This window comes from Sycon ciliatum, chromosome 1, assembly GCF_964019385.1.
Source record: "Sycon ciliatum chromosome 1, ocSycCili1.1, whole genome shotgun sequence".
Classification (NCBI taxonomy): Eukaryota; Metazoa; Porifera; class Calcarea; order Leucosolenida; family Sycettidae; genus Sycon; species Sycon ciliatum.
The window spans coordinates 79,420,918-79,447,411 of record NC_088643.1 but is presented as its reverse complement, the minus strand read 5'-3'; the positions used below and the strand labels follow the sequence as shown (position 1 = coordinate 79,447,411).

Genomic DNA, 26,494 nt, shown 5'->3' with positions numbered 1-26,494 from the left:
TGTAAAAGTCGAATGCACCAGCCTGCATCACCATGCCGTGTTTGCACGTAGTCTCTGTTCTCTGCTCAGTTTGTGTGTATGCTTTTCTTTATCGTCAATAAATGGTTGTTTCGAACAGCTTTTCTGTTTTTGAACTTCGCCTCACTTAGGTGCGTATCAAGATAGACAGCTTGGACAGATGCTGGAAGAACTATCTGCAGTGTCTGGACGATAGTGATGCCATGCTGAAGCAGACGAAGGTAGGTGCTACGGGGTACCTGAATGGGCTGAAACACCTCCCCCCCCCGACCTACGGGGTACCTGCATGGGCTGAACCTCCCCCCCCCCTCCTCACGGGGTACCTGAATGGGCTGAAACACGGCCCTGCGCGGCAAACTGATGTCAACCAGTGCATACATGACTGAGCTGACCTAAATGTATTTTAGAACATCATATGCATTGTGAAACCATTTCCTGCCTCTTTACGGTCAGGAAGTAGTCTAATCGTGCCGTGGCTTTGCAACGTTCGAGCTGAAGATTTCCGCTCAGTAAGAATCAATTTTATATTGGCATATGTCACATGACAGTGTCTGACTGGTTTGTTGTGCACGTCATATCAGATAAAGTATACAAGACATTGTGCTGACTGTGCTGAACTTGCTGTGTGGCTTTCTGCCCATCGCTCTAGGAATCATTCCGCGCTGGCCTTCTCCAATCGGCAGAGGAGCTCAAACGCAACGTGATGCAAGCATGCGATGACTTCCAGCACAAAGGCCCGTACTCGAACGCCGTGTCAACGCAAGACGTGAGTTTAAAATAACGTTAGTGCTGTGACCTTGCCGTCTCGGCGTAGCCATTAGTCCGTGTGACATTGTGTCTCATATGCCTCACTTTGTGGCTAGTACTTGTTTGTGCTGTCTTCCAACGCTGTCTACTTGTTCATGTCCACACCTCTTGCCAGCTATTGTTTTTTTGCTTTTTAGAGTCTTTTAATATCGGTCTGTATCTGTACACATTGTTTCCATGCACCTTGGCCTCATGGTGTCAATGCAGGCCTTGGGTTTCATTGCCAATATGCGGGAGACACTTCGAAGGCTGAACAAGGATGAATCCGATGTGCGGCGAGGTCTTGGACTCTTCAAAATCGATCAACCCCCCTCCAAGGAAATGTCTGGTCTTGAGAAGGTAAAGTCCTCTCAACTGTGCAGTATCCTCAGTCTGTTGTGTAATGGCTTCTCCTTTCACATCGATGCACACATTTTTTGTCTTTTGAGTTCAGGGACATTTTTCCCGCCAGAACAATACAATGCATCCACGTTGTATTTCCTGTGAGAATGCGGAAGGCTGGAAACAGAATGACAAGTTGTGGAGGACATTGCACCTCTGCAATGTAGACATTTGTTCCTTTGTTTATTTCTTCACTCTTCCTCACCTTCTCTTCGCTCTTTGCTTTCCAGGATCTTGATCTTCTGGAGAGTCTATGGGCATTGTATGCTGACTGGGAGAATTCTTGGGCTAAGTGGAAAGTTGGTGGCTTTGCAGACCTGGAAACGGATAGCATGGAGCTGCAAGCCCAGCAGATGCTGAAAAAGGCGACCAAACTCGGCCGTGAAGTGAAGAGCAAGGTATGTAGGTTTGCGCTGTTCAGAACTAAGGTCTGTGCTATAGACTGTTGTATTGGGATTGTTATTTTGTTCAGTGTATCACAATGGAGAATTTCGACCTGATCCCCCTGTTTTCCAGAGGAATCTGTTTTCGACCTTATTTCCAGCTTCTTATCTCATTTCATTGCTGCTGCTGCTGCTGGTGCTGGTGCTGCTGTTGCTGTTGCTTTTTTGCTTCTGTTTCGGTGTTATAAACAGGATAAAGACTGGGAGATCTCTGAGTCTATGAAGAAGGAAATTGAGCAGTTCAAGCGTACCATGCCTCTCATCCAGGCGCTGAAGAACTCAGCCATGCGGCAGCGTCACTGGGATCAACTCAAGGAGGAAGTCAGGAAGCCATTTGATGAGACTTGTACGTGAAAATCACAATATTCCGCATGGGTTCATGAATCATAATGCTATGCTATACTGACCAGCCATTGCAGGCAGCTGGCATGAGTGGAATATTCTCCATGGCACTTGGTCACAAAATATCAATTTTCACTGTGGAACTGCTAGTTGTGGACATGATATCCGTGTCCTTGCTTTTTTAGGACTCCTGGCATTTCCGACGGTGAATGCAAAAGTTCCTCATTCTTCATTTCATTTGGCCTAAGCGAAGACTAGCCAAGCTTGCTTGGCGATGTCAACGCGAAAAGGCTGATGATAATAATAATAATGCAAACGTGAATTGTGACCTTGTTGTCTGTGCAGCACCTGACTTTACTTTGGAGAAGATCATTGATCTTGGACTTGACCAGTTCTCCGATAACATCATGGACATCTCTGGTGCGGCAAGCAAAGAACTGTCAATTGAGGACGTAAGTATGTGTGTGTGTGTGCTAAGCATGGTGGCGGTTTAAGTACAGTGCCTCATGCCCCAGCTTTTGGACCTGCACTCCTTTACTAGCAATGTACGGTGGTAAAACACACACGCACACACACACACACACACACACACACACACACACACACACACACACACACACACACACGCACACATGCACTCACGTACACACACACACACACACACACGCACACACACACGCACACACACACACACACACACACACACACACACACACACACACACACACACACACACACACACATTACCAAAACAAACATCTTCCTACGATCAGGACACAGGCATTTCCTGTCAAAACGTAAGAAGGGTTTTTAGAGTGAAATGTATCCCTCCATAATGTATTTCATCATCATCATTGCGTGTATATATCATCCCCATAGCTGTTTTCAGCTCTGGAGCACCAAATGTCCCGATCATGGGCTGGACCGTTATTGTGAATTTCAACACATGTGAATTGTGGGCAATGACACTGTATCAACACTGTATCAATGACACTGTATCAATGACACTGTATCAATGACACTGTATCAATGACACTGTATCAATGACACTGTATCAATGACACTGTATCAATGACACTGTATCAATGACACTGTATCAATGACACTGTATCAATGACACTGTATCAATGACACTGTATCAATGACACTGTATCAATGACACTGTATCAATGACACTGTATCAATGACACTGTATCAATGACACTGTATCAATGACACTGTATCAATGACACTGTATCAATGACACTGTATCAATGACACTGTATCAATGACACTGTATCAATGACCGTGACTGTATCAATGACACTGTATCAATGACACTGTATCAATGACACTGTATCAATGACACTGTATCAATGACACTGTATCAATGAAAATGAGGTTGTTTTGTGTGTTGGCTGATTTAGGCTCTGAAGGAAATTGCTGCCATCTGGGAAACATTGAACCTTGACGTTGGTCCGTACAAAACTAAGGGACACCACCGCCTCAAGTAAGAAAGGTTTACTTATTAAACTTTACTACATTGTACACCTCTTGTTCACTTACATGTACATGTATGTTACATGTACATGTATGTTTGTCTGATGAATATTTCAGATACGGACCTCGGCAAAACTTACTGAGAAAAGACTTTGCCTCTGTTTTTTTGTCATGTGTGCAATGCGCTCTGCGCTAAATGAATATGCAACAAGCACCACAGTCTTGTGCGTCTGTATGAAAGAAAGAGTCATGGTGTACTGAGTGTCTGCTGCTGACCCCTGTTCACACTGGTGTCTTTATCAAGGCTTGACTAGGATGTTGCATGCCGATGTCCTCATAACTCTCCTCTCTTGTGAGAACTCAGCATGTGTATACATGATATGTAATGGTTCTTGCTGCGCCGTATTTGATGGGAAGTCTCTTGCTATGCCATTTACGGTACATTTTCCTTGCATGCTTTCTACAAGGAACTTAGCTTTTCTAGGAGTTAAAAGAGTTGGTAGCTGACTTACTGTGTTCAACTGTTTTGGCTGACTTTCATTGCTTTTCAATTCTATGGTTGTTGCTGAGCAGGGGGACGGATGAAGTATTCCAACAGTTGGACGACAACCAGGTGAAGCTCTCCACCATGAAGGCGTCCCGATTTGTCAAGGCATTTGAGTCTCAGGTACGAGTCGACTCAAGTGCCAGAATATTCCATCAGTGTCTGTTCTGACTTGTACATTGGAAGAAGAGAAAAGAAAGAGTGGAAGGGAGGCAGAGAACTGGAGAGTTATTCGAGTGCTCTGATGGACTGGACATGGTTTCTTGCTGTCCATGTGCTCTTTATACAGGTTGACAAGTGGGAAAGAACACTGTCACTGATTCTTGAAGTGACTGAGATCACGCTGACTGTGCAACGACAGTGGATGTACTTGGAGGTAAGAAGAACATGTGTGCAGCAGCAGAAAATTTACTTTATGCTTAGGTTGTAGACCTGCACTCTTTGCAGACATTTGGTGCGTGGACAACTGATTGGCTTTTGCAGTTTGTCTCGACTGCCAAGCTTGATTTACCGGTATAGCTGCGCTCTTGCAATGGTTTAATATTCTCTGCATCCACTCTATCTGTTTCTGTAGAATATCTTTGTTGGCGAGGACATTAGAAAGCAGCTTCCAGATGAGACCAAGGTGTTTGATAGTGTCAATGAGAACTGGAAGGTATGTGCTGGCATCACTATTTCTTTAATTTGGTTTATAGATCACAAGCACAACATAATGATTTAACTACGAGGTCTGTGTTGTCTTCACACTGTTGTGTTCACTGATGTGGTTTGACGTAGCATTCACAATCACAACAGCAGTATAGAGATGAAGTTGAAGAACGCATGGAACAAAGTCGGCATATGAACAGGCCGGGTACAGGCAACAATTATCACGGATACGACAAGGGCACAGGTGCATACCTGAAGGTGTGAATGAGGACACGGGTCATATTATTATATATGCACCGCATCAAACATAATACTCAGTAATAATTATATACACAAGTACATGTAGACGACTATACAGTCTGTTCTTTTGTACCAGTATGGACTGCCATAGTGTAAAAAAAAGGTCTCATTTTGCAGCTGTTTCCCCTGTCCAGCTTAAGCAACCGTAGGCTTGTTAAAACTGTGTTTCTTACTGTGTCATGGTGTGCTATGTGCTCTTCCACTCTTGTAGGAGATAATGTGTCGTATGAACAACAACCCGAATGCGCTGCAAGCCACGCACCATCCAGGTTTGTCCCTCTAAATGTACTCTGTTCACCGCATCCTTTAGTTGGCAATGCTGAATCTATCAGCCCTGTCGATCTCTCTTGCACAGTTGAGAAGCACGCATGTCCTGGAGCCTTATGCGCATTGTTTTTACAATCATGTGTTAGCCGGTGGCTCGGTATCCAGATCTACAGCACTCAGTGAACCTTCATAATAATTTTGTTGTCATTCTACCGGCTGACGATGTGACTGGTGCGCAGGCTTGCTCGACCAGCTGAACAAGATGAATGTTCAACTGGAGGAGATCCAGAAATCTCTGGACATGTACCTGGAGACTAAGCGACAGGTTTTCCCGCGCTTCTACTTCCTGTCGAACGACGACCTACTGGAGATTCTAGGACAGAGCAAGAACCCCGAAGCTGTGAGTGTGTGAACGTGTGGCTTGTATGTATGGAAGCTTTTGCATGCGTCACTTATGTACATGCGATGCACAAATGAGCAAAGTGTTTTGATTTGGCTCTGCTTTTTTGTGCTTGTCTGATGGTTGCTCAAGCGTGATACCGCGAGTCGAAAGAAATATCTCAATGTTGGCCGCTTTGTGTGAGCACCAGTACACTCTTGCTACTGAGCTCAGTCACAGCAGCACACTGCACCGTATGTGTGTATGTGTGTATGTGTGTATGTGTGTATGTGTGTATGTGTGTGTGTGTGTGTGTGTGTGTGTGTGTATGTGTGTATGTGTGTATGTGTGTATGTGTGTATGTGTGTATGTGCTGCCTGTGTGTATGTGTAGACATGCCGGGTATGTTTGGTTACTTGTATTATTGGCCAGCACTGTGTCTGGACTACCTAGTTGTGCTGGGCAAGGATGAAGAGTGCCAAGGCACTTCATGATGTTTGTGTGTGTGTGTGTGTGTATGTGTGTGTTTGTTACGATGTCAACTAAGTTTGTGTGTTGTCAATGCTGGTCTGTGCCAATGGTGTGTGTGTTCTCTGCGCCAAGGTCCAACCTCACTTGAAAAAGTGCTTCGACAACATCAAGTCTCTAACGTTGCGTGCCGTCCGCCAGAAGACAGAGGCTAGTGCGATGCATTCATCAGAGGGTGAAATGGTACCGTTCAACTCGATGTTGATGCTGGAGGGCGCCGTAGAGGTGAGAGGTGTGGCTGTTTTATTGTATTCGAGTTGAGTACCTATATTTGCCAACTATGCCAATTGTGCCATCATCACACTCCTGACGAATAACGTTAATGACTAGATGTAACATGGTACTTGTGCTAATCCGCCCTGGTTGGTCCACACACAGCCATATATGGACCAGTGCAGTCCGGCAGAAAGGTGGATAGGTGCTGAAGATGGTGTACTTTACCCGTTTTTTTTCCTGCACACTAGTTGTGGCTCGGTGATGTGGAGAAAACAATGCGCTCTACACTCAAGGATGTGCTGCGTGATACGTACGCTGCGCTGCGCAAGATGTTGAAAAAGAGAGACAAGTGGACAAAGGAGTGGCCTGGGCAGGTAAATGTAGTTGTTATTGTATCAGCATTGAGCAGGGCTGTATGCGCATGCATTGGAACTACAAGTATGATAGCAAATTGTTCTACTATCGCAACGTTCTAGAGTGTGCTTGATGTGTGTGTAGTTGTGACACCGGGTGAAAGGAATCTATTGCACTGGAACATGCTTTCTGCACCATGCACGGCTGAACATGGCCATTATCTCATCTGGCCATTCCCACGCCCTTAGCCAACATACCCTTAGCCAACGTATCCTTAGTCAATATACCCTTAGCCAACATACCCTTGACCAACATACCCTTGACCAACATACCCTTGACCAACATACCCTTAGCCAACATATCCTTTGCCAACATATCCTTTGCCAACATATCCTTAGTCAATATACCCTTAGCCAACATACCCTTGACCAACATACCCTTGACCAACATGCCCTTAGTCAACATACCCTTAGCCAACGTACCCTTAGCCAACATACCCTTAGTCAACATACCCTTAGTCAACATACCCTTAGCCAACGTACCCTTAGTCAATATACCCTTAGCCAACATATCCTTAGCCAACATAATCCTTTGCCAACATATCCTTTGCCAACATATCCTTTGCCAACATATCCTTTGCCAACATATCCTTTGCCAACATATCCTTTGCCAACATATCCTTAGCCAACATACCCTTAGCCAACATATCCTTAGCCAACATATCCTTTGCCAACATATCCTTTGCCAACATATCCTTTGCCAACGTATCCTTTGCCAACATATCCTTTGCCAACATATCCTTTGCCAACATATCCTTTGCCAACATATCCTTTGCCAACATATCCTTAGCCAACATACCCTTAGCCAACATATCCTTGGCCAACATACCCTTGACCAACATACCCTTAGCCAACATACCCTTAGCCAACATACCCTTAGCCAACATACCCTTGACCAACATACCCTTAGCCAACATACCCTTAGCCAACATATCCTTAGCCAACATTCCCTTGACCAACATACCCTTAGCCAACATACCCTTAGCCAACGTACCCTTGACCAACGTACCCTTGACCAACATACCCTTAGCCAACATACCCTTAGCCAACATACCCTTAGCCAACATACCCTTGACCAACATACCCTTAGTCAACATACCCTTAGCCAACATACCCTTAGCCAACATACCCTTAGTCAACATACCCTTAGCCAACATACCCTTCCAACATACCCTTGACTACAGCAAGAGCTAAGGAGTTAGCATCATGTTGCCTAAGAGTGATTGAACTATTTTGTTCATTGTTTGCTTTTGCGAATCACCAGACGCTTATTACCTCCAGTCAAATTCAGTGGACAGCTGACGTGACAAAGGCCCTGGCATCCACAAGAGAGAAAGGAGATAAGAAGTCTCTGAAGCTGATGAAAAAGGCGCAGGTGTGTGATGCTTTTTTCGATCCCATATCATATTGGCAGGATTACCTACCTAGAACTGCATCATTGAGCAATTACACTGCTGGGATGGGTAGATGAACACATGCAAATACTCTGCTGGGATGGGTAGGTGAACACATACAAATGCGTTCTGTTCCGTCGACATGACCTCTTGACCCTAGTGTACTAGCTAAGCTTGGGGCAAACATTGTTGACTGAATTCATCAGGCAAGCTCTTGAAGAGTGCCCGTCAACCTTCATGTTGAATGCATTTCAAGCATAGATATTGTGCTTTGGGTTCAGTGATATTTAGGTTCTTGTGTTACACATGGAGAGAAGGGCAAGTGGAACTGTGTTACTGTTACTCGAGTTGCGTGCACAAGCGATCATCAGACAGCGCGACATGTTTCATTGGTTTCTCTTTTCACCACTCAGACACCAATGAAAGCCCTACTTGTAGTGGTTGAGAGTGTTTTGTCTGTCTCTTGTAACTTGCGTTCTACTATACATGTACCTTTGCTTCCCTGTTGTAGATTGCCATGCTGGAGAAGTTCTCCGGTGCAATTCGCACAAACCTCACCAAACTGGAACGATCGAAGATCGTCGCATTGGTCACAATTGAGGTATGATGTCCCCATGCATCTAGTGTTATTTGTTTCCTTTGCTATCATTGGAACAGTGCAGAACCTTGAGTTCTTAACTTGACTAGTGCAAGACGTTTTATGATTGTGATGAATGCCTTGCAGTGGCAGGAGGAGCTTTGAAGTGAGCCGGCTGATGGATTTTAGAATGGGAGGGAGAGAGGGGCACACAGAACATTTTGGGAAATTCGATTTAGGAACGGAATGCCAGCATGTTTTTTAAGTACTTGTAAAGTGCAGAACTCATCCAGAAAACATCAAATTACAGGGTTACTATTGTTGCACTCGTTTTGCACGAATCAGACGGATCATGCCAAACGAAGAGTAGGGTGAACGTGGCCACCCAGGTCTAACGCCCCTATTCCTTCTTGATGAGACAAAACTCAGTAAGAAATGTCAACTGTGATGTGTTGCTGCTGTCAATCTTACCTCTACCAGGTTCATGCCCGTGATGTTTTGGAGAAGCTGATCAAATCAAACATCCGGGATGAGCTAGGGTTTGACTGGTTGTCACAGCTGCGTCTCTACTGGGATGATGTGAGTTAGCATGTGTTTGCTTTTACGAGCTGGCGTACCTATCTGCCTGCCTGCCCGCGTGCATGTGTGTATGTGTAGCAGCTCCTTATCCCAGCTCATGCATTTTTGAGGAGTTTGAAAACTGAAAACACGGAGCAAGAGTCATGCGAGCCAATGCAACTAACAAAGAGAGCCAGGCACGAAGGCTGCTGAAGGGTGTACGTATGCAAAGCGAGCTGCTGGGAGAGTTTGCGCATGCGCACAACGGCGCATCCGTGAGCTGGCGCGAACACGCGCGTGATAGACATCAGCATACAGTGAAAACATTACGTCACCGCGTTAACATACTTTAGCTACGCAAAACTTGCAATATACCTGGATTGACTATGTGTTTGTTCTGCAATGGTTTTTCTTTAGGATATTGATGACTGTGTGGCAAGACAGACCAACACTGAGTTCCAGTATGGCTATGAGTACCTGGGTAACTCAGGTCGTCTGGTCATCACACCGTTGACTGATAGGTAGGATGATACCGTGTGACTTGCACTGATAGCTGCACGCATGTGTGCATTTCTGCTTGAACGGTTTACATGCATGGTGGTACTTAGCTTGTTAGGCATACAATGTGTCAATTCATGCAGTTGGTGAAGCACGTATTTGAATTGGAGGTGTGGGAGGGGCGTACATATGTGTAGAGCGGAGGGTAATGGAATGTACTAATTGTAATTGTGTGGTATCTTACAAGCTATACACTGCTAGAAGGTGTTAAAACACTTGAGAGCCACAGATTAGTTTGCTGCCGAATTCAAAACTTGATTGCACCAGCAGGGAGCATTCAGATGAATTGCATTCACTGGTCTCTACTTTACTTGCTTGTCCTGGCAATGCTGACACGTGGCAGGTGCTACATGACACTAACAACCGCCCTGCATCTCCATCGTGGCGGAAGTCCGAAAGGTCCGGCAGGTACCGGCAAGACTGAGACAACGAAGGATCTCGGCAAGGCTCTTGGCTTTTACGTGATTGTTGTCAACTGCTCTGAAGGCCTGGACTTCAAATCCATGGGAAGAATGTTTAGTGGTCTCTCACAGGTAAAAGATAGTCTATGAAGCATAGGCGAGAACAAATTGCACAGTAGTGGTGAACAGGACCCATTATATTTTAGTACGCCTACGTTTTAGTTGACATCTAGAGTAGGTATTATGTTATAGGATAGCCCCCCCCCCCCCCAATCACTCCACTCTACTGTTAGGGTAAGTTACGTTGATCTGAACAAGATTCCAAGGTAACTACGAGACTATTTGCTGGGGATGGTAATCTTGTCACCGTACTCACACATAGATCTAGTGGAGATACCCCACCCACGCATAGGTCCAGTGTAGATATCAGATACAACTGACTCAACTCCTGCTCGGCGAATGGTGTCTATGTTCCTCTGTGTAGTCACAATGATTCAATGTCTTAGGGGCTTCAATATCTACATTCCAAGGTTGCATACAGTTTACTAGTACTTTTGTGTGTTCCATTATTATATTATACTACAGACTGGTGCCTGGGGCTGCTTCGACGAGTTCAATCGGATAAACATTGAAGTGTTGTCCGTTGTGGCCCAGCAGATTCTCAGTATCCTGTCCGCTCTAGCTAGGCAGGTCAAAAAGCGAACATCGGCGTTCATGTTTGAAGGCAGGGAAATCCGCCTCGTCTGGTCCTGCGGTGTTTTCATCACCATGAATCCAGGTGAGGAGGCATGCCTAGGATCAAGTTCCCGTGCTGATATGTATTTTATGCGGCTTTCTATGATTCTACGAGACATGACGTTTTCTCCAAGCCCTTCCTGCAAGGATCAACTCCTGGATCTCGACCGAGAGGAAGGCCCGCGACATCATGGATTTCTAACATTAAAAGTTGGACGGGTCTTCCCTTGCATGCTCTCTCTCATGCAGCACACGATAGAGTTGGATTCAGAGACATCATTCACAATTCTCTCGCTGATTAATGCCTCTACGATCACCTTGTGATTATGAGTTATACATACATATATACATACATGATTCTAACTTATTCCATGGTCCAGTGATTCAAAGTTTAACAGAACTCGTTGTTGTGCTTGAATCCTAACAACCCATGGATCACCAATAGGTCCAATACTGCAATGGAGGTGTTGTGAAATGATCTGTCTGTCAATGATGCCAACTATTACTGGAGTATGTGCATGTGTGCACGTGTGTGTGTGTGTGTGTGTGTATGTGTGCGCGCGTGTGCGCGTGTGTGTGTGCGTGTGTGTGTGTGTGTGTGTTTGTTTTGACTGTTGATAGGCTATGCTGGTCGTACTGAGCTACCAGACAACTTGAAGAGCATGTTTAGACCCATTGCTATGATGGTGCCAGACTCTGGCCTCATTGCTGAGATCATTCTGTTCGGTGAAGGCTTCCAAAATACCAAGGTAGTGTACCATACCCTGCTGCCACTGCTGCTGCTGCTTTCCCAAAGTGTGCATATTCCAAAGTGTGCATATTCCAATGCTACAGATTGGCAATGGTCGAATAGTCATGAATAGTCAACAAATATTCGGCGCATATTTATTTTTGGGTATTTCGGTCTGCAAATTCAACTGGGATGGTGAGCCAATAAAATTATGGTGAAAAAGGAGAAGGAAAAAATGCTGCTGTTCTGGAAATCCTCTGCAATGAAGCAAGCACTGGATGTGTGTTACTGTGCAATGCATTCATTTGCCCAACATTCATGCCGACAGGTTCTTGCCAGAAAGGTGCAGACGCTGTACAGTTTGGCAGTGCAGCAGCTATCCAAGCAGGACCATTATGACTTTGGACTACGTGCCCTGGTCTCGGTGCTGCGTTACGCTGGCCGCAAGAAGCGTGTGTCGCCAACAACACCTGATGATGAGGTAAGTATCTGCCCTTCCCAAAAAGAAGTCGGCTGCCTTAGAGATTTTGAGGAACACGAGAAGCCTAATTCTGCCATTTCTCTCTAACAGGTTTGCATCACGCATTCACTTGGATTGAAAACTCGTACTGCTTGTCGGTAATTTGGAACTTGGGGAATAACAAAGTCAGAGTGTGTAACGGGTGACTGTCAGTCATCTGACGATTAGTTGCAAAGTTCTGTTCCAACAGAATTGTCTTGCTTGAACATTCCATGTTTTTGAGGAGCCTGCGGTCCTTCTGCAGCCTGAGTTCGAGCACTTCTGCCTGGGATAGAAAGTTGGAAACAGCAGAGTATCCTGCAGTGCTGGGAATCTTCAATTTAGATAGTTTCTAAAACTTGTTCATGGCATTTGTTTGTAATCTTCTTTGAGGAGACAGAATTGGTCCACTTGGCAGCGGTACTGACAAGGCTAAACAGGAGAATGGACTTATGTTGTGCTCTGTGCCTGCAGGTATTACTACTTGCCATGAAAGACATGAACATTGCCAAGCTGACAGCAGCCGACACGCCACTCTTCAATGGAATCGTGTCGGACTTGTTCCCTGGCATAGAAACACCGCAGATGGACTACTCAGTCGTGAGTTGAATCACGTCCCATCCTATTTTCTTTCATGTATGCTTGGCTGATGTATTGTTTGTCACCCGTACCCTATATGGCCGGCCTGTAACACCTCCCTTGCTCTATGTCTAATGAACTATTATTTTGATACTGGCTGCCTTGCTCCCTCAACTTCAATAGATGCTGAAAGCAATTGAGGCAGAGCTGCGCAAAGCACATCTCCAAGTAACACCTAACTCAATCACCAAGGTCATTCAGCTCTTCGAGACGAAGAACTCACGTCATTCTGTGATGATTGTTGGTGAGACAGGCTCAGGAAAATCCACTACCTGGCGAATTTTGCAGTCAACACTTGGCAGGCTGAAAAAGGAGACCAAAGATCCTGCCTACAACGTTGTCAAGGTAGGTACCAGTCTCTCTCTAGTCTCCTCCTGAGACCTCCCCGTCTCACCCCCGCGCGCCCCCCCCCCCTCTCTCTCTCTCTCTCTCACCTACCCCTCTCTCTTTCTCACACACACACACCCCTCCCTCTCACCTCCTCTCTCTCTCTCTCTCACCTCCCCCTTCTGTCTCATCTCCCCTTTCTAACCTCTCTTTCACCTCACCTCCCTCTCTCGCACCTCTCTGCCCCTCCCCCCACTCTCTCTCCATCAGCGCAAATGCATAGATTAACAACCTGCTTGTTACTATAGTGGTTCACAATTGTGTGATTAGCTTTTAGGGTAGACCTCTACCTGCTTTCAGGCCTAACATTGTCCACATCTGCTGCAATGGGTTCTGTTGTGAATCTGTGCTGCAGGACCATCCCATTAATCCTAAATCTCTCTCACTGGGAGAACTGTACGGAGAGTTTGACCTCAGCACCAACGAGTGGACAGATGGTGTGCTGTCGAGCGTCATGAGGCAGATCTGTGCAGGTATGATCAGTAATGCTTCTCATTTATTTGCGTTGAGTGGCTGACTATATTGATAATCCTCGACTGGTTTTCTTGTTAGGTATGTAGTACTTGGGTAGTTGAGATCCTGGGCAAAGTTCTATTGTATGCCACCAAAGGTTGAGCCTGGAGAGGTTGAAAGCAGCAAGGACTACTAGATCACTATACTCGCCGGCATTCCTTTCCCGGATTTGAATTAGTCATATAATTATAGTGTTGAAACGATCTCACCGGATACTCGTTAGCTCGCTCGCCAGAAACTCGGCTCGTTTGTGCGGCCAGCTCGTTTGCACTAACGAACACCGTACACCGTACTCCGTACACATGGCAGTACATGTCGACCGGGGAGTCGTAAACTATTTTACGACTCCCTGGTCGATCGAGAGTCCAGTCCCGCGCAAAGTGAAAATCACTCGCAGTTACAGGTGACTGTATGCCTGCACGACACTTGAGTTGTTTCAGTTGTCGTTGCAGCTTTGGTGGACTCTACTGATGTCTTGTTCCGCATCTGCTGACCTGTCGCAGGATATGCTTCGGTCACCTCTCCATTCGAGTGAAAGTTACGCTCAGTCGTTTGGAAGTTTTCTCCCGCGATGCAGCGAAGACCAGGGCTACTTGCAATCTTTGCAAAACGGTCTATTCTTACAAAGGCTAATCGACGACGGCGCTGAAAAGACATCTCGACACCAAACAGCAGTCCGAAGTGAAGCAGCAGCAACCCCAAATGCCGGCGGTGATATTTGAACCAGCTGAAAAAAATCGAACTAATACTTAGAAAAAAATTATTCAAAAAAATAATCATATTTGCCACATCAATGAAACTCGTTAGCTCGCTCGATAGCTTGCTCGTTAGTGGAACTGATCGCTCGTTTGTTATAGATACGCTCGTTTCAACACTACAGTCCATTCAGAAAAAGATGGACTTCTAGCTTTTGGCCATAAATGGGTCAAACTTTGAGTTTTTTTAGAATTTTTTTCTGCAATCCCCTATGGAATCCTCTTCCAATTATGTTTCTGAAGTTTTTTTGTCCAAAAAGCAAGCCATAACAAGAATAGGATTTCGGCCAGGTTTTGCCCCCAAAGCATTGAATTGGGAAAACCCGTAAAAATCCAGGCCGTTTGACCCCGTCTGCAACAGTGCATTGTGCGGTTCGAACCCCAGTTCAGGTACCCTTTTTGGACCCTTTTTCAAATTTCAAATTTCGCAGCACTGCACTGTGTACGATGAAATCACGAAAAATCGCCAAATACGGGAGCTCGCCAGAGCCAGGGCCCATCTTTTTATGAATGGACTGTAGTCATATAGGCACATTTCGCCCAGGCTGTCTTGCTCACAAGTAACAATTGTTGACACATGACATTGCTTGTGTGTGTGTTTGTGTGCTTGTGTGTTTGTGTGCTTGTGTGTTTGTGTGCTTGTGTGTTTGTGTTTGTATGTGTGTGTGTGTGCGTGCGTGCGTGCGTGCGTGCGTGCGTGCGTGCGTGCGTGCGTGTGTGCGTGCATGCGTGCGTGCGTGTGTGTGTGTGTGCGTGCACGTGTGTGTGTGTGTGCACCCGTGTGTGTGGTCGATGTTTGAAGACGAGAAGCCCGATGAAAAGTGGCTGCTATTCGATGCGCCTGTGGATACACTGTGGATTGAGTCCATGAATAGTGTGATGGATGATAACAAAGTGCTGACATTGATCAACGGAGAGCGGATATCCATGCCTCCTCAGGTAGGAAAGGCCCACATATACATGTGTGCACTCACTAACATGCACATGCTGCAAGTCTTCTCATGCACTCACTAACATGCACATGCTGCAAGTCTTCTCATTGCCGCCAGTCCACCAGTTGACTGACCTATGGTTCCTATTGAAAGGTTCTGTCCTAGCTGGTCTGACCACACTCATTGTGTAGTCTGGCCATGAGGAAGTCTTGACCTGAATCCGCATCTGCTGCTAGGTAGTTTACTGTGCATTGCAATTAGGCATCCAATTAGGGATGATTTGGGATGATACGGGATTATGCGATTAGGGATATTTGGATAAGGAACTGACAGCCCTCTGACTCCTCTGGAGTCCTCCAACTCCTTTGTGAGTTGTAACACCCCATGCCGAACACCTCTTGTCTCAATTGCTCCAACCCGTCCTGTCTGTTATGGAGCAGTTTATGCGAAGGCTAGCCAAGCTTGCTTGGCGATGCCAATGCGGAAAAGCCTATAATAATTATAATAATTGCAATTAGGACCGGTGCGGTTCGACATACATGTATATGACAGGAACGTGCCTTCATGAGCTCTGATCATGCTATCTCTTTGCATGCAGGTCTCACTGCTGTTTGAGACTCAGGACTTGTCTGTAGCATCACCAGCCACCGTCAGTCGCTGTGGGATGGTCTACATGGACTACAGCAGTCTTGGCTACAGGCCCTACGTTGAGTCATGGCTGCAGCGACGAACAGAGCAGGTGAGTACAAGTGGTTTCTTTTCCAACCACAGTAGCTCACATCACAGATTTAGGTGACGGAAATTTAGTCACACAAAGCAACAACATTGCTGGTTTCACTGCTCAGTCAACTGTCGAAACAATTTCCGTTTTTCGGCCCGTTCTCTCGAGTGGTTACATGATGGAGCAGCCAGCATGCCAAAATATATTGTGTCATGGAGCAGCCAGCATACCAAAATATATGGTATCATGGAGTAGCCAGCATGCGAAAATATATTGTATCATGGAGCAGCCAGCATGCCAGAAGGTAATGTGCGTCCTGAGGCAGTACAGTGACTGCTTTCGTATTATCCAGCAACCGGCGCCCACTCAGCTGCATCTCGAGGCGTTATAGATCCACAGCTGAAACCCAGTGCTATGTGAGCTGAAAACGCAGATATCATACATCAAGATGCCACAGGTCTTCATCTGAAGTGACAAATGATGTTACTCCTGAACTAGAAGTATGCGGCTTGTAATGTTCATACAGGCACCTTTTCTTGCTTTATTTCCATGTATTCTCTGGTGAGAAACTGAGGATGCGTCCGAAATGTGTTAGACTATTTTTAACAGTTGACTGAGGGACGGAACTAGCAAAATTGGGGCTTTTGTATGATATTTCACATCTTGGCTGCACATTCTGTGATACAGACCTTTGGGCATTTATGGATTTCGTTTGTGCAAAGTTCAACAATTCACTTTACCGGGCTGGAACAAGTGCCTTGAGATATTTTGTGCAATACTCTGCCTGGCTAGAATCTATGAGTGATAGTGCCTTTGCTGGTTTTGTTTCTCTATCTTTGCTGTGCGCATTGCAGAGATCAATTGAGCCTCTGCGACGTCTATTCGACAAACACGTCCCAAGCTTGTTGGAGTTCAAGCGAGTCAACTGCAAGGAGACGATTCCCGTGGCCGAAATCAACAGCATCACTTCTCTCTGCACACTCGTGGATGCTTTGGCCACAGCTGAGAATGGAGTAAGTCTCATGTATGAAGAAGTCAGCTGCATGAATTGTGATTGATCATCTCTGTTGCCTGGCACACCGTTGTTATCACCGTAACCTGTTCAGCAGATGTTGCACTAGTCAACACGTGAAGTACATGTACAGTACTGAACAGTGAAATTCAACTCCTGGTACCCACGTTTATGTGCATGCGCCGAGCAACCCTTGGTACCCTGAACTGTGGAATGGGGCTCAGTGCATGCATTATAGGATATAAGCCCGGTCAATATGTGGCGCTGTTCTTGAGTCCGGGGTTTCACTGGCCAATGCTACAGCTGGTGTAGAGTGTAGATTGGCTTCTTGTATTGCTGACATGTTGTGTGTCCGTATTTTCTGTCTTGTTTGATAGGTAAATGCATCTGATGATGAAGAGACGTATCTACGGATGCTGGAACTTTGGTTCCTGTTCAGTGTTATCTGGTCAATTGCTGCATCTGTTGATGAGCAAGGCAGAAAGAAAATTGACGCGTACTACCGGGAGCTTGAAGGCCAGTTCCCAGCTAAGGTGAGCATGCGATTACACTACAGTGTCCACTGCCTGACTTAATCATAAGCAAAGACATGTACATTCAGCTAATTGCCGCTATCATGCCACTTACATACATGTGTGTATACTCTTGTGCCTCTATGCCAAGTAGGGGCATTTATGTGCTGCAAGTGTGAAAATTGTTGTGAAACCACAAGTTCTCGAGAGTGAAAGGCCTTCTCGCTTGTGACATTGTGTTCGTTCCAATGCAGTTGTATCCCGACTCCGCCGTACCGCTGATGTTTACGACGTAGTATACGCTACATGCGCTATGTGCGGTTTGCTGTGTGCGCTGTAGTTGTATGTGTATGCTTTTCTCATATATGCTGTCATTTTCACGCTATAACTACCTGGTGGTTTTAGTGTTTTTCATTCATTCATTAATTGTTCATTAATATTAGTCGATGGAAGTGAAATAATATACTGTTGAGAATAAATAGTTGTCCTCATGCTGTGTGGGGTCGTTCGTTCCTGACACTTTAGAGAACCAGAGGGTTCACAACACAAATGTCCAACACAAGAGCCACATGTCATGTCCATTGCCATTGCCTATCTGCAGGACTCTATCTACGAGTACCAAGTTGACGTGAGGAACAAAGGCTGGGTCATGTGGGAGGAACAGCTCCGATCATCATGGCGTTATCCAGCCAAGTAAGAATTTAGGACCGGATTGGTAACAAACTAACAACGCCTTGTTATCCTCTTCACTGGTCATGCAGGTACAGTCCTGCTCAATGAAAACCACTTGCCGCCGTCGCGCTCACCCAACTGCTCAACAGAAAAGCTACCATACTTCCCCGATTATAAGTTGCACTTGATTATAAGTCGCGCTTGATTATAAGTCGCACCCCGTTTTTAGGTCTGTGCCTTATTGTTTCAATACGTTCACATAAGTATTAAGTCACACTCGATAGTAAGTCGCACCCCATTCTTTGCCCTTGACGGTTTCGTGTGGAAGGTGAGACTTACATTTATATGGGAAATATGGTAACTGCACTGTTACAATGTTGAAACTGAGGTGTTGCAGCTGAGCTAATATTTATGTTGAAATCCCCAAGCAGCATGACTGATGGTGACACTGATGAGCCTGCTCAAAGTGTACTATCAGTGAGTGCACGGTGAGGCTGGATAGTAGCCCTTCACTGCCTCTTGATTGATCATTGTAAATTGCATGAAAATGCGAGGAAAGACTTTTCGCAAACGCCCTATGTGGCATTTAGTGATAACACCCGCTGTCATGTGTTGTGCTGTGTTGTGTGTGTTTGGTAGCTCTCCATTCTACAAGATCATGGTTCCGACCGTGGACACAGTGCGCTATGATTTCCTGGTACATTCTCTGATCAGCACTGGACGGCCTGTACTGATGACTGGTCCGGTCGGGACTGGCAAGACCTCTGTTGCTGGTGGCGTATTGCAAAAGCTTGATTCGAGCAAGTACAACATCCTGATGATCAACATGTCGGCTCAGGTATGCATGTCACATTGAATATGTGTGTGTGTGTGTGTGTGTGTGTGTGTGTGTGTGTGTGTGTTGTGTGTTGGTGTGGACTTTAGTGAGACTGCCAGGTGGTGTGCGTGGTGTGCGTGGTGTGTGTGTGTGTTTATGTGTGTTGGAAGGGGAGGGGAGGGGGTGCAGATAGTGTGTGTGTGTGTGTGGGGGGGGGGGTATGGGTGGGTGAGGGGGAGAGGGAGGGGGGGGGGGGGTGAATTGCGGGTGTTTGTGTGTGTGGGTGTGGGTGCGGGTGCGGGAGAGAGAGAGTGAGACAGTTGATTGTGGGTGGGGACGTTGGAACGGGGATGTTGTAAGACATAACGTTTGCCATTTCCCCATGGTTATCAATAGGTACGATAGTCGGCAGGAGTTGTGTGAAAATGTCTTTCTGAATGCAGTCATCCTAACTATATGATATTGAGCAAGACGAGGTCTATGAAGAGTGTAAGTTGAGTAAAGACTGAGATCCTATCTGCATATAGGCTACACTTTCTTTGATGCTGCTTTTTGCACTGCAATAAGCCAGCTCATAGTGTGCCCTTTACCCTGCTATCAATCTGTTGTATGTTGTAGACCACTTCCAACAATGTCCAGGAGATCATTGAAAGCCGGGTGGAAAAGCGAACGAAAGGTAAGAATGGTTCTCGCTCCGCATACACTGGCATACAAACAGACATAGATAAGGGGTCGTCGCAAAAGTTTTTTGTCGTCCCTGAAACGAACATCGTTCATTTCGTACTCGGACCCCCTCCCCTCCCTCTGAAACGAACACAGCTTGCTATGCAGCTGGACGACGAAAATCGCATGCATGTACATGTCATATGTACAGTGTCGGTCGACTTGCGATTTTGGCTCGCACCCCCTCCCCCCCAAATGAATCATGTTCGTTTCAGGGACGACAAAAAACTTTTGCGACGACCCCTAACGGAGGCAGTAGCAGGCAAAGTGAGGGGTACATAGTCATCCTTGGCGGCATCACTCCTCCAACCACCATGCGGTTTGAAGAGCCCATCTCAGGCTATCTGTGACTACGGCTATTGCTGATGATGCTCCACCAGAGAGGAAGCTGTGTGTGCCCAAACCGGGCAGGGTCCTGGCCGATTCCCTGGAGTAGCAGGCACACACAGCTTCCTCTTGTGAATACGATGTCGGTGCATTGCGAACCTGATCAAGCGACCAGGAGCCCCGGGAGATCTGCCCAAACATAAGTTTGGTATCACTGTGGTGGCCCTGACAAAGAACCCGGCTGAATAGGCTGACAGGTCAGTATGAGGATGAAGAATGTGCAATAAGTATGTGATGCTCTTCCCGAAGCTGGTCGTTCTTGTGACCTGGCACAAATATTGCAGCATGCGTTGGAGTGAAGCTAATATGTTGAGCCATCAGATCTGCTGCAGTTCGTCGGGCGCAAGAACGAAGAGTAACCCACCACAATGGGTTTGTAGGGTGTCCAAATCCACGACGGGTGTCAGGAACTAGTCAACCAGCAACTTAACCATGCCTGGGGAGAGTGGCTGCTTCTTCGAGGCTGGTGTAGCGAGGAGGCGCATGCAGCCGTGGTAAACTTGGGATGCAGTTCACAATTCACAGTTCTCAGAATGTTACGTCCTCTTTTCCGTGGCATGGGCCGAGAAATTTGAGGAAAGTTCTATGTCCTCTAACTTTCTAATCCCATGCTTTCCTGCTCCCAGGTGTATTCGTACCGATTGGCGGTAAGAAGCTACTGACGTTCATGGACGATCTCAATATGCCAGCCAAGGATACTTTTGGCTCTCAGCCACCGCTGGAGCTTGTGCGTCAGTGGATGGATTATGGGTTTTGGTACGATCGCCTGAAGCAGGTGCCCAAAACAGTCAAGGTCAGTCATACATTGTTGATTTTAATGTGTCATTAGTTGATGGTGTACACATGCCCGATACTCTCCTGTCATATTCATACCATTCATAACATTGGATCAAATAGAGAACTTTCCTCCTCTCCTCCAGCTTAGCACCTGTGTCATGTATGTATTGTGTATGTGAAGTTATGTGTGTGTGTGTGCTTATGTGCCCAGGACATGTTCTTGATGGCTGCAATGGGCCCTCCCGGTGGTGGCCGTACTCACATATCCCGCCGGCTGCAAAGCCGCTTCAGTCTGATCAACATGACATTTCCGCAGGTACTGGACTACGTATTCCAATGGCAGTGATCATGTTCAGTGTACCAGTGTGTGTTTGTATGCAACTGCTCACCATGGTCAAGCCGGTCTCGTCTACATCATCTTCTTTTTGCAAGAAATATTTTCGAGTAGATGAGAAAGCTGACCACCCTATAAATACATTTCAAACTTGTTTTCTTTTTTTCAAACTTCCTTGGGCCTGGATAAACGAGTCCTGAAATACATGCACTGTGCTGTGGTTGATGCATGAATGTTCTGCCACAGGATAGTCAGATCAAGCGTATCTTTGGCACGATGATCACCCAGAAGCTGCAGGATTTTGAAGAAGATGTGAAACCAGTTGGACCGATAATCACGCAGGCCACGTTGGAAATCTATCAGGTAGGAATCACTGCTGGTCTACATGTACGGCTACATCTACCCCAACCCCTGCTCCAGTCCAAGCCCCGAACATTGCAAACAGTGAACCAGGCTGGAAAAGGAAAGGCTGGTTTCCTGTCACACCCTCAGCTGGTCTACAGAACACACTGATGTGGGTACACAGAACACAGGCTTGACGCTGACCCCTTCTGAGTAGTCTCGTTCGTTTGTCCATGTCCCACAGTGCAGTGGACCCCACAAGACTAGGCTGCAAGCATTCGGTGTGGTATTATGTGCTGATTCTTGCACTGTTGCATGTCACTTTGTATTTCCACGTGCGCAGCAAATCTCAACAAAGATGTTGCCAACGCCCGCCAAGATTCACTACCTGTTCAACCTGCGTGACATTTCCAAGGTTTTCCAGGGCCTGCTGCGTGCTAATAAGAACTACCATGACACGAAGAACGCCATGATCCGATTATGGATCCACGAATCCTACAGGTAAGTATAGTTACAAGGCAACGGTGCAGTTTCTGGCCCTGACTTCAGTGAAGTAAAATAAAAATAAACACACAAAGTACACAGTATTTACGTGGTACATGGCTGTAGTCATTATAGGTGATGTAATGTCATTATAGGTGATGTAATGATTGCTACTGCTGTATCGGCTATTGTGCTTTCTGCCCATTCATTACTGTGTACTACGAGTACATGTTCGTACGCGCTGGGTCATTGCAAGGAGTGTCTTGTCTAACTACTCCCGTCTTTATTTCACTGCAGAGTATTTGCAGATCGGTTGATTGATGACAAGGACCGGGAAGGATTTCAGACCATGGTATCCGAACGACTCGGGAACTTGTTTGACGTCTCATTCAACACTGTGTGTCCGAACAAAGTCCTGCCTGTGTTCGGTGAGCTCAAGATGTGAATCATTGCAAATTGGTTTGTTCATCCTGTGTGGCAGTAATGTAGAATCAAAGAGTTGTGGAGAGCTCTGGCTTTTATGGCTCGGGTCTAAGGTGCTTATCCCTTACATGTACATGATTGTGTATGTATTAGTTTTTGAATGTGTTGGTGTGCTTTCTATCCACCTATTGGCATTGCGATGTCCTCTTCTCTGCATGTTTACGCGTGACTTGGCCTGGTGCAGGTGATTTCATGCGTCCTGATCTAAACCCACCTGTCTACGAGGACTTGACCAACCCGAAGGAGCTGAAAAACACCATGGAGAATTCTATGGAGGATTACAACATGACGCCAGGTGTCATTGCCATGAATCTTGTTCTGTTCCGTGACGCTATCGAACATGGTAGGTGTTGGACGGAACTCATGCCACACTTAGTGCATGCACTGGTGTAGCGGGTCTGGTGTGTGCTTAGCTTAGTCTTGCATCAGCTGTTCAGTGAAGTAAGTCGATTGTGCTGTAGTATTGGCTATCGCACAATTCGTACTATCCCCACTTGCATGTGCCGCATATGCAATCACGAATGTGAACTCTTTATCGTGTTGCATAGCATATCAGCTGTACATTGTGTGTCTGCCGAGTGCACTTGACAAGGTGCTTGACTCTGTTTTCCTCTCTTCTCCCTGTGCCATGCTGTGCGGTGCACAGTATGCAGAATAGTGCGCGTGATTCGGCAGCCTCGTGGCAATATGCTGCTGGTCGGTGTCGGCGGCAGCGGACGCCAGAGCCTGGCGCGACTCAGCAGCTCTATTCTGGAGTACAATGTCTTTCAGATCGAGATCTCCCGTCATTACCGACTGCAGGAGTTCAGAGAAGGTCAGTGTACTGTCCGGTGCATTGTACAGTCAACTCTTGATATATTATTATTAAACCAACACCAATGTGCAAGAGAACTAGGTTTTCATAACCAAAGTTATTTATAACACACGCACCCAAGCCATGTACCATATATGCCCACATTCACATCGTTACTAGTTAAAGGGGAAGTTCATGATGAAATGAAAAGTTCAGTGCACGTTCACTCCCTCCTTGTCCATGGTCGCTATCACAAGCTTCTCGCCTTTCAAACTGGATTCTAGTCAGTGCATGATGAAGAAGCAGTGATTCCCCCATCATGGCTGATGGGCATACTGTCCCTTCTGCATGGGATGAGGGGGGAAGGGCAAAGCCTGCCCAAAGCACCAGCACATTATGCACCGTGACCAGACATGCATGCAGGACGAACCCAACCACTTGCCCCACCAGGGTCGAACTGGCTAGTTGCTTACAAAAGTGTAGTTAGTGTATCCGTGCATGATGAAAAACGGGTTGGCCCTTTCCACCAGAATGGCTGGGTCGGGGGGGGGGGGCATCAGAAGGGGACAAAGCTCAAAACAAACATACAACCTGGCCCACACTACCGCCGAACCACCCACCGACGCACGCTAGAGCTGTACTAGTAGAGAGAAGAAGAAAGCGTCATGAAAACTGAGAAGAAAAGAAAAGAAAAGTCAACAGCACGACTCAGCTGCTGCACGAGGTATTCCCAGGCAGTCACCCATCCAAGTACTAACCTCGCCCAACGTTGCTTGGCTTGAGGATCGAGGACAACCGCGAATTTGGAATGCCATGTGTGTGTTTGTTTCCCAGATCTGCGTCGTCTCTATTACTTGGCTGGCGTGGAGAACAAGCCAACAGTGTTCCTTTTCAATGACACACAGGTGGTAATGGAGAGTTTCCTTGAAGATATCAACAACATTCTGAGTAGTGGAGAGGTACCCAACCTCTACAAACCTGATGAATTTGAAGAGGTTAGTCGCAGAAGAACCGTTGTGTATTGAAATTCAGAAAGAGAGGCAGAAGGAAGTGCTGTGATGTGATTTTCAGTTGTCTCCAGATTGTCGTCATTCATGGTCAAGTCACGCACCATTGTGCGCCCTGCAGTAGCCTTAGCTTAGAGGTCTCTCTCTTTCTCTCTCTCTCTCTCTCTCTCTCTCTCTCTCTCTCTCTCTCTCTCTCTCTCTCTCTCTCTCTCTCTCTCTCCTCTCCCTCCCTCTCCCCCCCCCCTCTCTCTCTCTCTCTCTCTCTCTTATGTTCAGGTGCGGTCGGCTCTGTCAAGTGAGGCAGCAAAGGCAGGTGTTCTGGATCTTCCGGATACCATGTTTGCGTTCCTTGTCGAACGTGTCCGCAACAATCTGCACATTGTCCTGTGTATGAGTCCTGTGGGCGAACCATTCAGGTCAGTTTGTTCTTCTCATTACCACTACTTCTATTGCCACTACTGCTACTCGTTCTCCTGTCTATTTCATCATCTAAACCAGATTTGCTTCTATTCAGATCAACTTGCTTATGTACAGTACCTAATGCTACCGTGGCACATTCACTATTCTGGTTTAGATTTAGCCCAGGCTTGTACTGCTTACTAACGGCTATGTGAACTTTTGTTACTGATGTGTTCTGCCCATATGCTCTTTTAGAAATCGCCTTCGCCAGTATCCCGGTCTTGTGAATTGCACAACTATCGACTGGTTCACAGAGTGGCCAAAGGAGGCCTTGCAGGAGGTGGCACAACGCTACCTGGAGGACATCAAACTGGGTGACATGTCTGACAGTGAAGCTGATGAGGTATTGTTTGACTAACGAGCAACAAGCTGATTATCTATATCAGGGATGAATTTACTGTCATATTTTTGCATAGCAGTTTCTGCTATACAAAATCACAATTGTGTAGCAGTCTTTGATTTTGATGAGGGAGGGAGGGAGGGAGGGAGGGGGGAGAGAGAGAGAGAGAGAGAGAGAGAGAGAGAGAGAGAGAGAGAGAGAGAGAGAGAGAGAGAGAGAGAGAGAGAGAGAGAGAGAGAGAGAGAGAGAGAGAGAGAGAGAGAGAGAGAGAGAAAGAGAGAGTTAGAGAGAGAGAGAGTTAGAGAGAGAGAGTTAGAGAGAGTTAGAGAGAGAGAGTTAGAGAGAGAGAGTTAGAGAGAGAGAGTTAGAGAGAGAGAGTTAGAGAGAGAGAGTTAGAGAGAGAGAGTTAGAGAGAGAGAGAGAGAGAGAGAGAGAGAGAGAGAGAGAGAGAGAGAGAGAGAGAGAGAGAGAGAGAGAGAGCGAGAGCGAGAGCGAGAGCGGCGAGAGCGAGAGCGAGAGGAGAGAGAGAGAGAGAGAGAGAGAGAGAGACGAGAGAGAGAGACAGAGAGAGAGAGAGAGAGAGAGAGAGAGAGAGACAGGGTATCTTGGCCGTAGACTACTACGCATACTGCTTCTAGCGGTTTCTTTGGATTTTACTGATTGATTACTAGTATACTGTATTTATTTATCATGGAAAATTAATCTAGTTGTAAAAAAAACAAAAAAAAACAACAAAAAAAACAATGTAGACAGAGAGACAGAGACAGAGACAGAGACAGAGACAGAGAATCATGTACCATCACCTTGATTTGGTCTTGTTCGAAATGGAATCATAGCCTAACTTGATTGGTGAGGAGTGGAAGTGTGAGCAGATGCAAAGCAATACCGATCCATTAGGCACAAACAGTCATGCCTTAGCCTTTCATTTCTCCTGAATTTAGATTGAATCTGGCAAGTGCACACACGCTTTGTCTCTTTCTTGCAGCTTCGTCTCAACCTTGCATCCATCTTTGTGACCATGCACCGCTCAGTTGGTGAGGCGTCTAAGAAAATGCTGGCCGAGATGAAGCGTCACAACTATGTCACACCAACCAGCTACCTGGAGCTCGTGTCTGGCTACAAACTGTGAGCTCTATTGTCGCTGCAGAAACACAGTGTATAACTTCTCGGGCACATGCAGCCCCTCCCC

General features: G+C 46.3%; 1 protein-coding gene across 2 annotated transcripts in view; it reads left to right on the top strand.

The window, feature by feature from the left end:
- The window catches only part of LOC135805702 (dynein axonemal heavy chain 2-like), a 78,054-nt gene that overhangs the window by 22,193 nt on the left and 29,367 nt on the right, over positions 1–26,494 (top strand). For both annotated transcript variants that reach the window (XM_065319788.1, XM_065319789.1), the window contains 43 exons: positions 150–239; positions 668–784; positions 1,033–1,164; positions 1,437–1,604; positions 1,842–1,995; positions 2,337–2,443; positions 3,398–3,480; positions 4,044–4,137; positions 4,304–4,390; positions 4,589–4,669; positions 5,174–5,231; positions 5,469–5,629; positions 6,212–6,361; positions 6,601–6,726; positions 8,030–8,140; positions 8,671–8,760; positions 9,217–9,315; positions 9,712–9,815; positions 10,196–10,385; positions 10,839–11,031; positions 11,610–11,737; positions 12,047–12,199; positions 12,692–12,817; positions 12,980–13,201; positions 13,599–13,716; positions 15,314–15,450; positions 16,042–16,182; positions 17,019–17,177; positions 17,554–17,709; positions 18,290–18,381; positions 19,000–19,198; positions 19,796–19,853; positions 20,914–21,080; positions 21,276–21,380; positions 21,645–21,761; positions 22,084–22,241; positions 22,521–22,651; positions 22,891–23,049; positions 23,353–23,520; positions 24,334–24,494; positions 24,783–24,922; positions 25,161–25,308; positions 26,291–26,430. In XM_065319788.1, coding sequence (XP_065175860.1) covers positions 150–239; positions 668–784; positions 1,033–1,164; positions 1,437–1,604; positions 1,842–1,995; positions 2,337–2,443; positions 3,398–3,480; positions 4,044–4,137; positions 4,304–4,390; positions 4,589–4,669; positions 5,174–5,231; positions 5,469–5,629; positions 6,212–6,361; positions 6,601–6,726; positions 8,030–8,140; positions 8,671–8,760; positions 9,217–9,315; positions 9,712–9,815; positions 10,196–10,385; positions 10,839–11,031; positions 11,610–11,737; positions 12,047–12,199; positions 12,692–12,817; positions 12,980–13,201; positions 13,599–13,716; positions 15,314–15,450; positions 16,042–16,182; positions 17,019–17,177; positions 17,554–17,709; positions 18,290–18,381; positions 19,000–19,198; positions 19,796–19,853; positions 20,914–21,080; positions 21,276–21,380; positions 21,645–21,761; positions 22,084–22,241; positions 22,521–22,651; positions 22,891–23,049; positions 23,353–23,520; positions 24,334–24,494; positions 24,783–24,922; positions 25,161–25,308; positions 26,291–26,430 — 5,678 coding nt within the window. The remainder of the gene's footprint in view (positions 1–149; positions 240–667; positions 785–1,032; positions 1,165–1,436; positions 1,605–1,841; positions 1,996–2,336; positions 2,444–3,397; positions 3,481–4,043; positions 4,138–4,303; positions 4,391–4,588; positions 4,670–5,173; positions 5,232–5,468; positions 5,630–6,211; positions 6,362–6,600; positions 6,727–8,029; positions 8,141–8,670; positions 8,761–9,216; positions 9,316–9,711; positions 9,816–10,195; positions 10,386–10,838; positions 11,032–11,609; positions 11,738–12,046; positions 12,200–12,691; positions 12,818–12,979; positions 13,202–13,598; positions 13,717–15,313; positions 15,451–16,041; positions 16,183–17,018; positions 17,178–17,553; positions 17,710–18,289; positions 18,382–18,999; positions 19,199–19,795; positions 19,854–20,913; positions 21,081–21,275; positions 21,381–21,644; positions 21,762–22,083; positions 22,242–22,520; positions 22,652–22,890; positions 23,050–23,352; positions 23,521–24,333; positions 24,495–24,782; positions 24,923–25,160; positions 25,309–26,290; positions 26,431–26,494) is intronic.